This window comes from Alternaria burnsii, assembly GCF_013036055.1.
Source record: "Alternaria burnsii strain CBS107.38 chromosome Unknown 752, whole genome shotgun sequence".
Classification (NCBI taxonomy): domain Eukaryota; kingdom Fungi; phylum Ascomycota; class Dothideomycetes; order Pleosporales; family Pleosporaceae; genus Alternaria; species Alternaria burnsii.
Genome location: NW_024066114.1, coordinates 1,422,731 through 1,435,699, shown reverse-complemented (window position 1 = coordinate 1,435,699; position 12,969 = coordinate 1,422,731). Strand labels below are relative to the sequence as shown.

Sequence of the window (12,969 nt, the reverse complement as noted above, 5' to 3'; positions counted from 1 at the left end):
TTAGTCTCAGCATCACTGGCAATTGCAATGCAGAGCTATTGTGTGGCTGCACTTCCGCCAGCGCGACCGTTGTCGAGGAGCTCGTTATGGAACTAATAAGACTTTCCATAGATGCAAGAGTTTAAGAGAACAGCTAGTTGATCTGGTATCGTCTGGTAAACGAGAACACTCTCCGAATCGAGAGCGAGTCATACTATCCCCTTGTATTGATACAAAACAAACGTGTAGCAGAATGTGCTACCTCCCGTGCTTGTAGAGCACTATCAAATGGTATCTTTCTATATTATCCGCCTCATCACTCCAGAAAGAAACAGGCCGCGTCATGTAGTGCGCAAGCATGTTGAAACCGACGCGATCACGCCCTTCGTAAACGCGCGTCACCAAACAAAAGAAATTCAACGAAGTACAATGTCCGCCCTCGTAGGGTTATGTTGTAGCCACTCGTCTTCGTGTATCCGCGCAATCGCCACTCGCTCCGCATGCTCACCGACCCACTTAATCAGCATGACATTCAGCATCTTCCAGGGTCCGGTCGCAAATTGCTCGTCATGGTCGTGGACGCGCGAATCCCAAAGGAATCGCTCTCCGTTCCAGATGGGTGTACCTGGAGGGTGCATGGTGTTCAAGCCAGGTTTCCGGCTGTCGGGTGAGGGCTCGCGCCATAGGCTGCGAGACAGCAGAACAAACTCAAAGGGACCTGTGGATGATGGCTCAGATATCGCTGATTCGTAGTCCATTATGACACCGCAGTGCGAATTCTTCTCAACGTTGATGAGATGTGAGCATGGGATATCCTTCTCTTCATGCTGTATTTGTTCTGCAATGAAGGCGTCCGCAGAGATGGTTTGTGCTGTAAAACGAAGCGTATTCGACTCGTTGCTGTGATCTGATCCGCGTGGTGCGTGGAAATATGGCGGGTACCGGATGCGCAGGGAGTTGCCCTTTTCGCGTCGGACTGTATATTGCGCCGACTCGGGCCCGATGTGAAAGTTTACCACCTCTGACTGGAACCATTCGCCCTCGCTCCGTGGAATTTTGTAAACATCTGGGCAGGTCGTAGGGTCGAATGGAAAATTAACCGGACCCTCATATGCAGTCCAGCTCCAGGATGGTTCGTTGACGTCCTTCTTAATCATCTGCCCTGCAGGACACCAAAGTAGAGAGAAATCGAATACTGCCTCTGGCAGGCCATGAAGAAAGTTGCCTCCGCAGTTTTTCGTCAACGCTTTAGAGGCTTTCGAAAATTCCTTCGATGGATAGGCCTGGTTTGGCGTGATGGTGTTGCTGACTAGTTGGTTGTACTTTCGAAATCCAAAGAACCAATTCTCGATTTCACTAAAGTCTGCGTCTTGTGATTTGTTGCTTGATAGGCTGGCATTTGATGACGAGCGCAACCTGTTGACTAACTCCATAACGGAACCACGTCGACCAGACGAACTTGAGCGCGGTGATCGTGAGCCATCGCTGTTGCTAGATGCTTGTACTGGCTCTGGTGAAAGAAGGCCGTTTGCTGTTGTTGGCCGTGACTCTTTCTGAGGCGACGTCGATCGTCGAGACATTGGGCGTCGTATCCAGGAAGGCGATAACCGATCTAAAGTGGAAGGTGGATCTGTTGACATGACGAGCAGCGACATGGAGAGAGTTGTGTTATAGAGAAGTAATAAGTGTCGGCGTCGGTCAAAGCTGTGGTAGAGTGCGCTGTGAGTCTCCTACTGGCAGTGTGAAGCGTCAGACCTCAAGTGTCACAGAGGCTGCCTCGCCTTTTGTGTCCGACTCCTGTAGCAGTGTTGCCGCTACGGCTGCGCCCCTTTGGTTGTGTTGTGAGGTATGTCAGTGAAATGTGTGCGTGACGACTTGCGGGCACTAGGAGGCTGTGCATGATCTGGATCACCGGCTCCACAACGACCCAATTATCTGCTTCGAGTGCGCGCCAGTGGTTTTCAATGGAGTCGCGTCTTGCCGAGACTTGTACCTGGCCTTGACTTGCTTGTTTCCCCGGATACAAAAAAATACGCACAGAGTCAAGTGTTACTCGAGCGACAACCTGTCTCCAGGGCTGTTCCCAGGTAGCGTCGCTCGATAGGGGAGGCGCACACTGACATGGCAATCTTGCGCAGTTGCTTTCGGCGACTGACACCGGCCGCTTGACCTTCCCATCTACTATGAGTGAACGCGTAGGTGTGCAGAAAATCTCTACAGCATGGATAAGCTTTCCTGATGCCAAGTTTTCTTCGAGGTCTGCGAGTGTGCGAGGGGGTGGCGGATAGTACTGCGCCACACGTCGATGCAACGAGAACAGGGCAGCGGCCCATCCAGGGAAAAGACTATGGCATGACAATACCAAGGCGAGGTGTTTGGTTCTGGGTTCAAGTGGCCGTCGGGTGGAGGTGTGGCTAGTAGGCGCTAAGACAAATGCGGCCCAACGCCACCTGCGCCACAACTGAGGGGTCAGTCGCCCTCTCCGTGTCGTTGGGCTGTAGGCTGCTGTGACGCGTTTACTCCGCGTAGCTTCATAAATTCAGCTGGCAACGACATCGGCCGACACGCAAATCCCAACCTAACACTGACAAATCGCCACCATGTCTGGCTACGAAGGTAATTGCGGGTAAACACAGGCGCTGTGCAAAGACTGACGCAGACAGTCGAACACAACATCTCCACAGAGGACGACAAGACGCGACAACCCTCACGTCGACCAGACCTCTCGACGTTCTTTTCTCAGCTTGAACTGGTTGACACGTCGGATCCCCACGCTCACACAAATGCCAATGCTCTACCGCAGCCCGAAAACATGACGGCGGCGTTCCGCTTGCTTGCCAACGCTTTTGAGACTATGCGCGGACGACCAGCGGACGAGAGCGACGAACATGGGGATCTGTTGGCAAACATGATTGAGGTACTCCGCGCCAATGCCGACGATCCGCCCACAGAGTTGAAGGGTGTGCCCAACAGCTTCTTGGATGAACTGGAGCGGGTACCGAAGAAAGCGCTGAAGCCTTCCGATACATGTCCCATCTGTGTGAACCCATTCCTTGAGGGTAGGTCGCGTGCCTTAGTGAAGCGAACGAGGAGCTCGGCTAATTGGTACATGCATAGACAAATATCCCCTCGTTGTCCAGCTGCCGTGCCACGAGGATCATCGCTTCGATCTGGACTGCATAGGTCCTTGGCTTAAGCTGAATTCAACATGCCCTCTGGATCGCAAAGAACTTCTGAAGAAGAAGCAACCGCCACCGCCGCCTGCGGACGATGAAGAAGAAGACTATGATGATATGTACGCCTGAGAATGTTCCGCTCTGGCGCCATCACAACGCATCGGAATTAGGGTATACCAACATCTAGCGGATGAGCATGGATGGACCATCATCGATCAGGCGCATAAACGGATCGTACCGGATATTGAAACTTATTGCGAAACATATCTAGAGGCTCAGCACTGGGCAATGGTTTGGCGCCACGCCTTCGCCGCCAGCTCGTGGATCGAATGGAATCTGACATATCTTCCCCACCATGCCTGCCCTCCATCTTGACCAAATGGGTCCTTGACCGAGTGGGTTCTTTACCGACCCCCCTGCACCAACTGCTGGCCTTGCTGCACGAGCGCCGCAGGGAGTAAGAGCTCCTCACTGCCATGCATGACCGCATTAATGAGTGCAAGCGCAAGCTCGTCATATCGAATGAAAGAGCCAGAGGAGCCTGCAACCATCATCGAAGCTTCACCAATAATACTACCTCTCTGTACGACCATGCCTGGTCGAGCTACGATCGTGATCCAGTTCTCGTGGGTCTTTGCAAAGTCGACCATCTGAACTTCGCCCCGGCCCTTTGCAAAGTCAGCACTTTGGCAGCTTGTTTCGGATCATTTTATCTGCAATATACGCGCGTGGTCTATAGAACAAAAAGAATCGCCTACTTTGGTCTTGCGCATGGAGCCTTTCATCCATAATGACCTGTCTTGATCGCGTTCAACCATGCCACCTGACAAGTGTAAATACCGAAAGGGCTTTGCGCCGACTGGCATTGTCGATGCAAAGGCCTCAGCGAACGCCTTGGGATACTCTAATTCTAACACAGGATTACCAGCAGTCGTTGTCATACACCTTGACAACATTAGTAACTATGGCGCGAAAAGACGCGAGTGGCTGGGTACCAGATGCACCCGTCTGCTCCGGACAACTTCGCAAGCACATCATCGGGGTATTTTGTAAAGTCCTCAAGCAGCACTACCTCGAGCTTAGCGTGCGTCTCGATCCCGGGTGGGGGCCGTCGTGACAATGCGATAACCGTCGATACGAGTGGATTTCGTAGCGCGTGATGCAATACATGCGCACCGATGCGACCAGTGACACCAGAAATTACGATCTTGAAGGACATGTTGGTGACAAAGTATCCGTATCCGAGAGGCACTTGCCAGACTTTGTCAACATCGCGCATGGCCTTGTTTATGTGACCTACACCGCGGAGATTGGCCGCATAAGCACTGGTCGCCCTGTGGATTACATCCGCCGGGGCATCTTTCCTGCCGGTGGTGTCTCAGTAATTCCAATTCCCTAACTCCATCGCCGGACGAGCCTTCAGAACAACGAAAGGACATCAGAACATCTCGAGAGTCTCAACACCGAGGGATTTCTAGACATTAAGAAAAACCGCGCTTATTGAGGTGGCCATGCTTTTGTACGAGCCGAAGAAGCCGTTGCACATTCCCGGAACTATATGACTTAGTAAACTAGAGTAATGCTCGGCCTCCGTCACGGACGAATCCCGGCCGCCGCCCTGAGGAGTCAGCTCCACATCAGCAATTGCCATCGCAACACCTTCACCCTACTATGAAAGTAACATGGCCGCCCTTATTTGGTATGGTTCCGTGACAGGAATTTGGGTCTCCGTCAACTACATCGCGTCTATTATTTGGTGTCGTTAAGAGTATTATGGATTCATTAAGCAACACGAGTAACACTTCCAAGAAGAGACCCTCTAAGAGTCTTCGCCGGGCATGCTGGGAATGTGAGATCACAACCCATTGATGCACGCTCAATCATAAATGCTAAACATACTACAGGCAAAAAACCCAAGGTTCAAGTCGATGTTAGCCCAGCGACGATCAACCCTCGCACAAGTATGGACAACCCAGGACCAGATCGGGTAGACGAAGTAAACCCATGCTCAAAACACATCCAAGAAAGGCTGTGCAAACTCGAGCAGTTATTTGAGAGATTCGTGTGTCGTAAAAATGCCACCACAGCCGCAGTCAATACTGCGCCGCGCAGTCCTACCCTCACTGCCTCAGGCTCTAGTGAGAAAGAAAGCAAACCGGATATGTCCGGATACCGAAGTGACGCGTACAGCATCTCCTCACTGGGCGACGGTATTGTAAGCAGCATTATTCCCGCATATCGCTTACACTAATGTTGCCAGCTCGGAGCATATACATGGACGTCAGCGCCTTCTATCCGTACCTTGGTCGACAAACCGGAGACCAAAGGGCAGCCTGCAGGCTATGACAGAAATCATCGAACACTGGCAGCCCTATTGCCCTCACAACATGATGCAGATATCATCTTCGAATCGTCTAATGGGTGGATGATCCTAGAAGGCATCTACCGGGCTTCCAAGGAAATCTATGTTCACAAGGACTTGCAGTCGTATGCTCTGGACATGCAAGCCGTTGCACAAGAGCGAACCATTATCGTGGCGCGCACGCTTTTACATTTGGCGATTTGTATCAACTCTCTCCCACCAGAGTTCGACTGTTCGCGACTCTCGAGCATGTGGAATTTGGACGCAACGATGCAAAACTATGTTTCAACGGTAACATCGCTTGTAACTTCCTCAGATGAACAGATGATGACGCTACATGGACTCGAGACGATGTTGCTCTTGGCTTTTTTTCACATGAACAGTGCTTCACTGCGGCAGTCGTGGCTCGTTGTGCGCCGCGGTCTTAGCCTGGCCCACCTGATGGGGTTCCAACGCATTATCGCGCAAGAGGATCTTAACCCGGCAATCCCGGCGGTCACGAATGCTAAATCGATCTGGCGCTCCTTCGTCGACCTTGATCGGTATCTGGGACTACATCTCCGCCTGCCGTTCGGCGCGGATGACTATCCAATTGCGACAGATGCCGATGCACATCTGATCCATCGATCGAAACTCAATTGCATGACGAGACAAGTGGCAGAGCTTGATCGCGATGTCTCACCCCAAGCATACTCAGCGGCGCTGGCACTGGACGAACAGCTGGAGTTATGCATGAAGGAGATGCCCAAGGACTTTTGGGAGGTGCCGAACATCCCGTCTACGGCAAGATCACCAGAGTCATTTGCTACGTTGGAACGACTGATGGTGCAAGTCTGGCACTTTGAGATGAAAATATTCATCCACTTGCCTTATCTACTCAGAGCACATCTGGACAACCGATATGATTACTCCAAGGTCACCGCGTTACAGGCCTGCCGGAACGTCTTGATGAGATGGTTTGCCCTTCGCAACTCAAATATCACACAAGCCTGCTGTCGTTTCGCCGAGATCGGAGTGTTTATTGCCGCCGTCACTCTCACACTCGACATTGTCATCGAGCTGGGCACAAAGGAAAAGAGCGAGGTGAAGAAGACCAAAGGAACAGATTTTGCTATGATCTGCCGTCTTATCGGCGAGATGGAAAAGCTGGCCAGCGCAAGCCCACGCGAAAGAATCGCGGCGCGCAGTGCTGTGGTGCTTAAGAAGATCCTCTCGTCGCTAGACCCGAGCAAACAGCCCTTTGGCAAAGTACGCCATACCATACCGTTCTTCGGAACAGTGGAGTTGGAGTTTATGAAGCTGCCCATACGGCCAGTGTTCGACATCGACTCTGACGCAGGGAAGCTGTTGAACGCCACTGCTACGGGGCAACATCTTCCTGTGTTTTCGTTCATCGACAACTCCTTGTGGCCGCCGGCTGACGACGAGTCGGATCAATGGGATATTGTCCTATTTGACGGTCTTGAAGACCGCGATACTCAGGGCAACTGGGTGTTCTAGGATGGTGTTCATTTCGCTTGAGGTATTGTTTAATCCGGATATAAACCACTCTCATCCCAGGGCTCCGGATACCGCCCTGCGTGTGCATTCAGTAGCGCACAAGGTCCCTGCGACCCTTTCTTTTTGTTGGAGAACATTGGATGCACGGCTAAATGGGCCAATGATTTTGTTTAAAGTTGTCTCCAGCGCACTGGTTGATTCACCTTTAGCGTATCCTATGTAATATTGTCAGTTTCTGCGTTTGTTTCCTTCAACAATGATATCCCTAGGGGTGGCGAATGGGCACAGGCTGGACAGCGGGGTAAAGGCGTTTCAGTAGCAGTCGCACAGCAAGCGCGGATGGTGTGATTACTATCGCGCACAGGCGAATCGAATTGGAATATCAAGTCTACCAACAAGCAAAAGTAAAGCGCACTAGTTTCGCCAGGTGATGCACCGTGTTGAGTTGGCAGAGGGTTGCGGCGGCAAGGCTGAGGGAGGGACTGCAATGTGCCGCTGGCTGATAGGCTGATTGGCGCCGGTACCAGCATGAGGAGGGCCGAATGCGTATCTATCAAAGTCTCAGCTTGGCATGTCAAGTTTCGCGTCTGTGATGAGATGTATCGGCAGCGTAAGCCGAATATCAGAGTGAAGCTGGAGTTGTAGTCGCGCCTGGCTCTCGGTGAGGCCAGAAAGATCGCCCGGAGACGGCCAACGGATCGCCTTCATCCTTGGCCCAAGCCCAAGAACCCTGACTTGCGACCGACGGCTGGCCAAGCCATCTCACACGACCACCTTCGCTTGCGCGACACGACTCAACGCGCTCCACCCGTGCATGTCGCTCCTCTCGCCTCCCCGGCCGTGATTGTGCAGACACCTTCACTCTCGCCAGCAATCCGTGAAGCATGAGCACGCAACACCACGGCAGCCAGGGCGACTTCTGGGCCTGCACCACCCGCGATGCCCCCAACCCGCCGACGACGCACACCGAGACGACAACGCGGAACGACGCCGTAAATTCGGGGGCCGCCCTCAGTCTGTTCGAATCAATCATCACCTCGTACCCGCCTGTCCTTGAATCCTTCCTCGCCCAGATCTCCACCGTCACCCTCCTCGAACTCTACCACACATCACGTCATTTGCGCCAGTTCCTGCAGAGGTATCCGCTCGCGTGGAAGACGCTGTCCTTTCGATTGCCTCAGCCCGCCGTTGCAGTGGGCTCGCCAGGCAATGAGACGCCCGAGAACAGGGAACGCCAGTCCAAGGCCTACTCGTTCGACGCACTGCTGAAGCAGATCATATCGCCGAATGGCACACGATTGACCAGCCTGGACCTCTGCAACACGGCCGTGACAGGAATTGCGCTGGTCGGGAGCGTCCTTGCCCCGCGCATCGACACCCTCCAGCATCTGTCCGTACGAGGCTGCAAGAATGTCTCCATCAAGTACCACATTGTCCCCTTCCTGGAGCCATACACATTAAAGGACGCGCCATGGATGCAGAGAGACCTCGCTCTGAAGAGCCTATACACCTACCGTTGTCGTCACCACCGCCGGCGACCCTATCTCCCCTCCTCCCTTATTCGGAGAGACTCCGATTCCGACCCCACACACCAGCTCATCGAGATCTGCCACCAATTAGGAATTTGGACAGATACAGCATGGTGTCCCACACCAGGCGGCAGGTGCAACCGGAGGAAGGACTACCACGCAGGAAGAGCAGGACCGCAGAACATGGAAGTCTGGGTGCCCTTTGATAGATTATGGCGATCAAGCAACCGCATCGGTCCTGTGGAAGGCACGACAAAGTTGGGCGAACACGACGGCAGACTATGGGAGATTGCTGAGACAGGAGAGGACGGCGAGCCGCTCGGCCCAGAGGGTGGGAACTCCGCAGGAGAAGGCAAGCATGTCCCAGTACACGAGCGAAGGAGCCACACTGCGTTTGTTGAAGAGGTCAAATGTGCGCAATGTAATGACACTATTCTGGAGCGGTGCGAGTCGTGCAGTGTCCGCATGCACTGCATGGGTTGCCGGAAGACGCTTTGTGCAAGTTGCGCTTTCAACAGACCGATACCGAGAAAACGCGTGAAGACACGGCATTTCGCAAACCTGGCTTTCGGCAGCAGCAGCACATTGGGCGGCACACTTGGACACGCATCGGGGTCTTCTGCACCATTGGAGGACAGGAGTCAAGAAGAGAAGGCTGACCAGAACCGCTTCTGGTGGGCCCCTGGCGCCACCCGATCACCAAATCTCATGAATGAGAGCGCACAGGACGACGACTCATCTGATTCCGAAGACGGCGGGAACAACGGAATGCCAGTACCTCCAGCGAATCGAGAGCCACCAAAACTAAACATGCATTGGTGTTGCCTGGAGCCTATCTTCTCTGGTGGTGGCGGCATTGCTGTGCTAGGCACCGGATTAGGCGGCAGAGGCGCTGATAAGATACGCGCAGCACCATTACCGCGGACGAAGGAGTTTGAAGATCCGGACTTCAGCAACACGCTTCGGCCTGTTGACTACGTCCGCGAGTTGAAGAACAACGGCCTGTATGAGTACGTGCTTGGGGAGGATGTCGATATCCTGTCGTACTTGAAGCAGGACTCGCTTGATTTGCAACAGCAAACATGTCCGAGAGGTTTATGCAACGACTGTTACCGAAGCTTCCGCTGGAAAGTGTCATGTCGGGCATGCAAGAACCCCATTTGCAAAGAGCATGATTTCAGAGCGCTAAAGGTCCGCAAGTGTGGTTATCGGGATTTGCACACCGAGCGAGAGCACGTACGATCGCACAACGAGCCGCCGCAGCGTCTTGTTATACCAGAGTTCAATCCAAACAGGGCCAGCACACCGGATCCCGAACGCACACCTACAGCATCGTCATCCCATGTAGATTTCTACTCCACTGGTGACAATGAATCTGAATCTTCCGAGACACCCATGTCTCAGTCGCAGATCATGGTTGCTCCTCAGCACTCGTCAGTCGATATGTCGGCCACAACGTCCTTCAATTCCATCTCAAACCCCGAACCTTTCCAACTTGCAACCTCGCTCTCTTTTGTTCCTATCAGCACCGGACGTCCACGCTCTTTCAGTGTATCTGGCGTTCGCGGCCGACCCACTAGTGCTTGGTCGCCGAATTCTCAACGTGTCCCGGTTAACCATGCTATCATGAACCCGCTTCCATTGCCCTGCAATCCACGGCATCCCGTGCAGTGGAGTGGTTGTGGTGCGTATTTCTGTCAGTACCCAAGGCCTGCAGGAGACAACCGACCACAGTGTCCGGGAATTCTGAAGGAATGCTCGGAATGTGCAGTTCTTGTCTGTGATGTAAGTCTATTCCCAACATCTCTTCTTATGTGTTCACTAACACACCTTTCAGCAATGCGCATCCTCGAACCCAGCTTGCACATGCACGTTCTGCACTGTCAACTATCACTGTCCGACGTGCACACACAAGCCCAATGTTCGCGCGAAGTGTCGGCTTGAGGCAGAGATCAAACAGAAGAAAGAGGAACAGCTCCGTGCGATAGCTAAACAGAGGAAAGACAAGGAAGAGCGCGGAATGGCAGATGAGTTGGCTGGAGCAATGTTCGAGTTTTTCACAACAGTGTACGATGAAAGCACCGGCAATCCGACCATGGACGGCTCCTCCGCATCGTTCACGCACGACCTACCCATTCCGAGCCCAGACTCTATCACTGTAACAACAGAATTTGGTGTCATGGAAGAGCCTGCAAACTTGACGACGATTAGTGCATCTGGACCTTCACCCTACCACGCCGCTTATGACCATTCCGACGATGAAGAAAACAACGTCGAGATGACTGAAGACGTAAACGAGGATGTCGAAGCACTTCAACAGGGGCTAGTTCAGATGCACCTAACTCCCGTGCCCGGCATGAGTGCTCACATACTACATCTGCCGGTAGAAGTCGAGCCTGAACACATAAACGATGATAACGGAGAAGAGTCTGACGAGGTCAACGACACCGGTGCCGAGGCGGACATAGATACTGACGACCTTGACGCGGGCGCTGAAAGCACCTTTGTAGACGAGTCCGGTGATGATACTCTGGTTGGAGGTATTCTTACACCCACAACCACAATCACGGCATGAGACTAGACCACGCAGACGCGACGCAATTGCTGCTCATTTCAACAACATAGCACAAAATTCTCTTTGGATGCAAGTCCTACAAAGAAACATTAAATTGACTTTAAGGAGTAAGGTTAGGGATCTACAGTCTCCAAGGAGGCAGGATCTAAAGCAGGTGATACCCAAGGGAAATACGGTGAAATGGGAAATAGCTACGGCTTGGTGGGCATACGGGACTATTGGAGTAGGAGTAGGCGGACATGGGAAACTTGTATTCTTTTACGTTACGCATTTTGGCGTTCATCCTTTCTGTTCACTCTAGAATTTGGTCTTGATTCAATTCAATCGTTTGAACTTGTCTGTATCATAGTCGATCTTTCTCCTTCAGTCAGCCCTCTGTTGACTGCTCTGACGAATGCTTGTCTCATTTCCTCGCACGAGGTAGCTGCATGATCTGGTGTCAAGACATGTGTATCATTGCTTAGACCATCACATTATCTATTCTTTAGCGCTCAAAACCTCTTTGACGACCTTGATAACCTCTGCAAACGCATCCTTTGGCGCAGCTACCACACCCTTGTTCTCCCTGAGTGTCCTTCCGAGGCCAAAGTCAAGAGGCTTGCCGTACGCATCGCTGACCTCACCGCCTGCCTCCTGAACGAGGACCACACCGGCAGCGTGGTCCCAGATCTTTTCCTGATATGTCTTGCTGACTGGCAGTCTGAGGTACAAGTCCCCAGCTCCACGGGCAATAGAGCAGTACTTGGCTTGCGAGTCCATGCGAACCGAAGGCTTGGTGATGCCAAGCTTTGACGCGATGGCAGCGTTGTCGCCTTGTGATGAGTGGCCTGCTTCTACGGATTCGCAGAATGTGGCTTGGGTGACGTCTGAGAGGGGCTTCATTTTGATGGCCTTTGCTTCTGTGAGAGCACCCTTGCTCAGCGGTCGGCTGGTAGCACCCTGCCCCTTGACGGCACCAAATAGCACGCCCTTACCCTCCTTGTCGTCTGCATCTTGTCCGGTAGTCGTGGTGAGGGGAGCCTGGTCGTCGACTGGGAGGTTGGGGCAGCCGATGACACCTACGGTAGGTACGCCATCTACGAGTAGACCCAAGCAGACAGCGTATTGTCCACCACGCAAGAATCCTTTTGTGCCGTCGATAGGATCAAGTGCCCAGATCCTGCCCTTCCTGCCGCCCTCACTGTTTCCCTGGTCAAGCGCTGACAGCATAGCATCTGCGCTCTTGATGGGTCCACCAATCATCTCCTCGGCAGAGCTATCCTCTAGCTTCGCTGCTTGTACCAGATCCCAGACAAGGTCACGGAGCGAGTCGTTCTTGCGTAGGTCGTTGGCGTCCTCCTCGCCAACAACCTCGTCCTCGGGGAAAGCATGCTTTATGGATGCGATGATCAGGGCTTGCGCGCCGAAGTCGCCGATTGTGACAGGGGAGGAGTCGCTCTTGGATAGCGTGCCTTTGGAATGGCTCGAGTAAACCGACTTTGTGAGGATGGATGCTCGCTGAACGGCCAGGAGAGCAATCTCCAATTCCTTCTCGTAGGCCATTGTGTGTATGCTTCGACTCGAATTCGTATACCAGTGTTGTGATGGATGCAGTGCGGCCGACGGGTAGATGTGGTGTTTGAGTTGAGAGAGGCGAGCAACACTACGAGAAAGCAACGATGGATTGGAGATGGAGATAGCCAGGATGACGAATGCTAGCAAGAAGAATCTTGATGGCGCAATTTGGGCGGGCATGGGCTAGCACTAACAATCTTCAGCCCCTCGTTTCTTTGGTGGGGTTCTGCAGCCGGGTGGATTGACGCAACCCATCATCCATCGAGGGCTGGCCTGTGCGCTGCGGGCGGAGGT

General features: G+C 53.0%; 5 protein-coding genes across 5 annotated transcripts; 2 read left to right on the top strand and 3 right to left on the bottom strand.

Moving 5' to 3' along the window:
* Nucleotides 1-395: 395 nt before the first annotated feature.
* On the bottom strand, nt 396-1,619 carry GT037_006574 (uncharacterized protein; the record flags this gene model as incomplete). Its single annotated transcript, XM_038931621.1, has 1 exon — nt 396-1,619. One exon carries the CDS (start codon nt 1,617-1,619, stop codon nt 396-398), a length of 1,224 nt encoding a protein of 407 aa, XP_038786118.1.
* A 960-nt stretch (nt 1,620-2,579) lies between these two features.
* GT037_006573 (zinc finger ring-type protein) lies at nt 2,580-3,284 on the top strand (the record flags this gene model as incomplete). Its single annotated transcript, XM_038931620.1, has 3 exons — nt 2,580-2,595; nt 2,643-3,038; nt 3,097-3,284. The coding sequence occupies 3 exons, from the start codon at nt 2,580-2,582 to the stop codon at nt 3,282-3,284; spliced, it is 600 nt and encodes a 199-aa protein (XP_038786117.1).
* Nucleotides 3,285-3,559: 275 nt separating this feature from the next.
* Nucleotides 3,560-4,434, bottom strand: GT037_006572 (uncharacterized protein; the record flags this gene model as incomplete). The annotated part of the gene is made up of 3 exons (XM_038931619.1): nt 3,560-3,823; nt 3,914-4,100; nt 4,151-4,434. The coding sequence occupies 3 exons, from the start codon at nt 4,432-4,434 to the stop codon at nt 3,560-3,562; spliced, it is 735 nt and encodes a 244-aa protein (XP_038786116.1).
* Nucleotides 4,435-4,826: 392 nt separating this feature from the next.
* Nucleotides 4,827-11,121, top strand: GT037_006571 (uncharacterized protein; the record flags this gene model as incomplete). Its single annotated transcript, XM_038931618.1, has 5 exons — nt 4,827-4,854; nt 5,060-5,370; nt 5,416-7,008; nt 7,929-10,331; nt 10,384-11,121. 5 exons carry the CDS (start codon nt 4,827-4,829, stop codon nt 11,119-11,121), a joined length of 5,073 nt encoding a protein of 1,690 aa, XP_038786115.1.
* A 477-nt stretch (nt 11,122-11,598) lies between these two features.
* Nucleotides 11,599-12,663, bottom strand: GT037_006570 (3-bisphosphate nucleotidase hal2; the record flags this gene model as incomplete). Its single annotated transcript, XM_038931617.1, has 1 exon — nt 11,599-12,663. The coding sequence occupies one exon, from the start codon at nt 12,661-12,663 to the stop codon at nt 11,599-11,601; it is 1,065 nt and encodes a 354-aa protein (XP_038786114.1).
* Between the last annotated feature and the right edge of the window lie 306 nt (nt 12,664-12,969).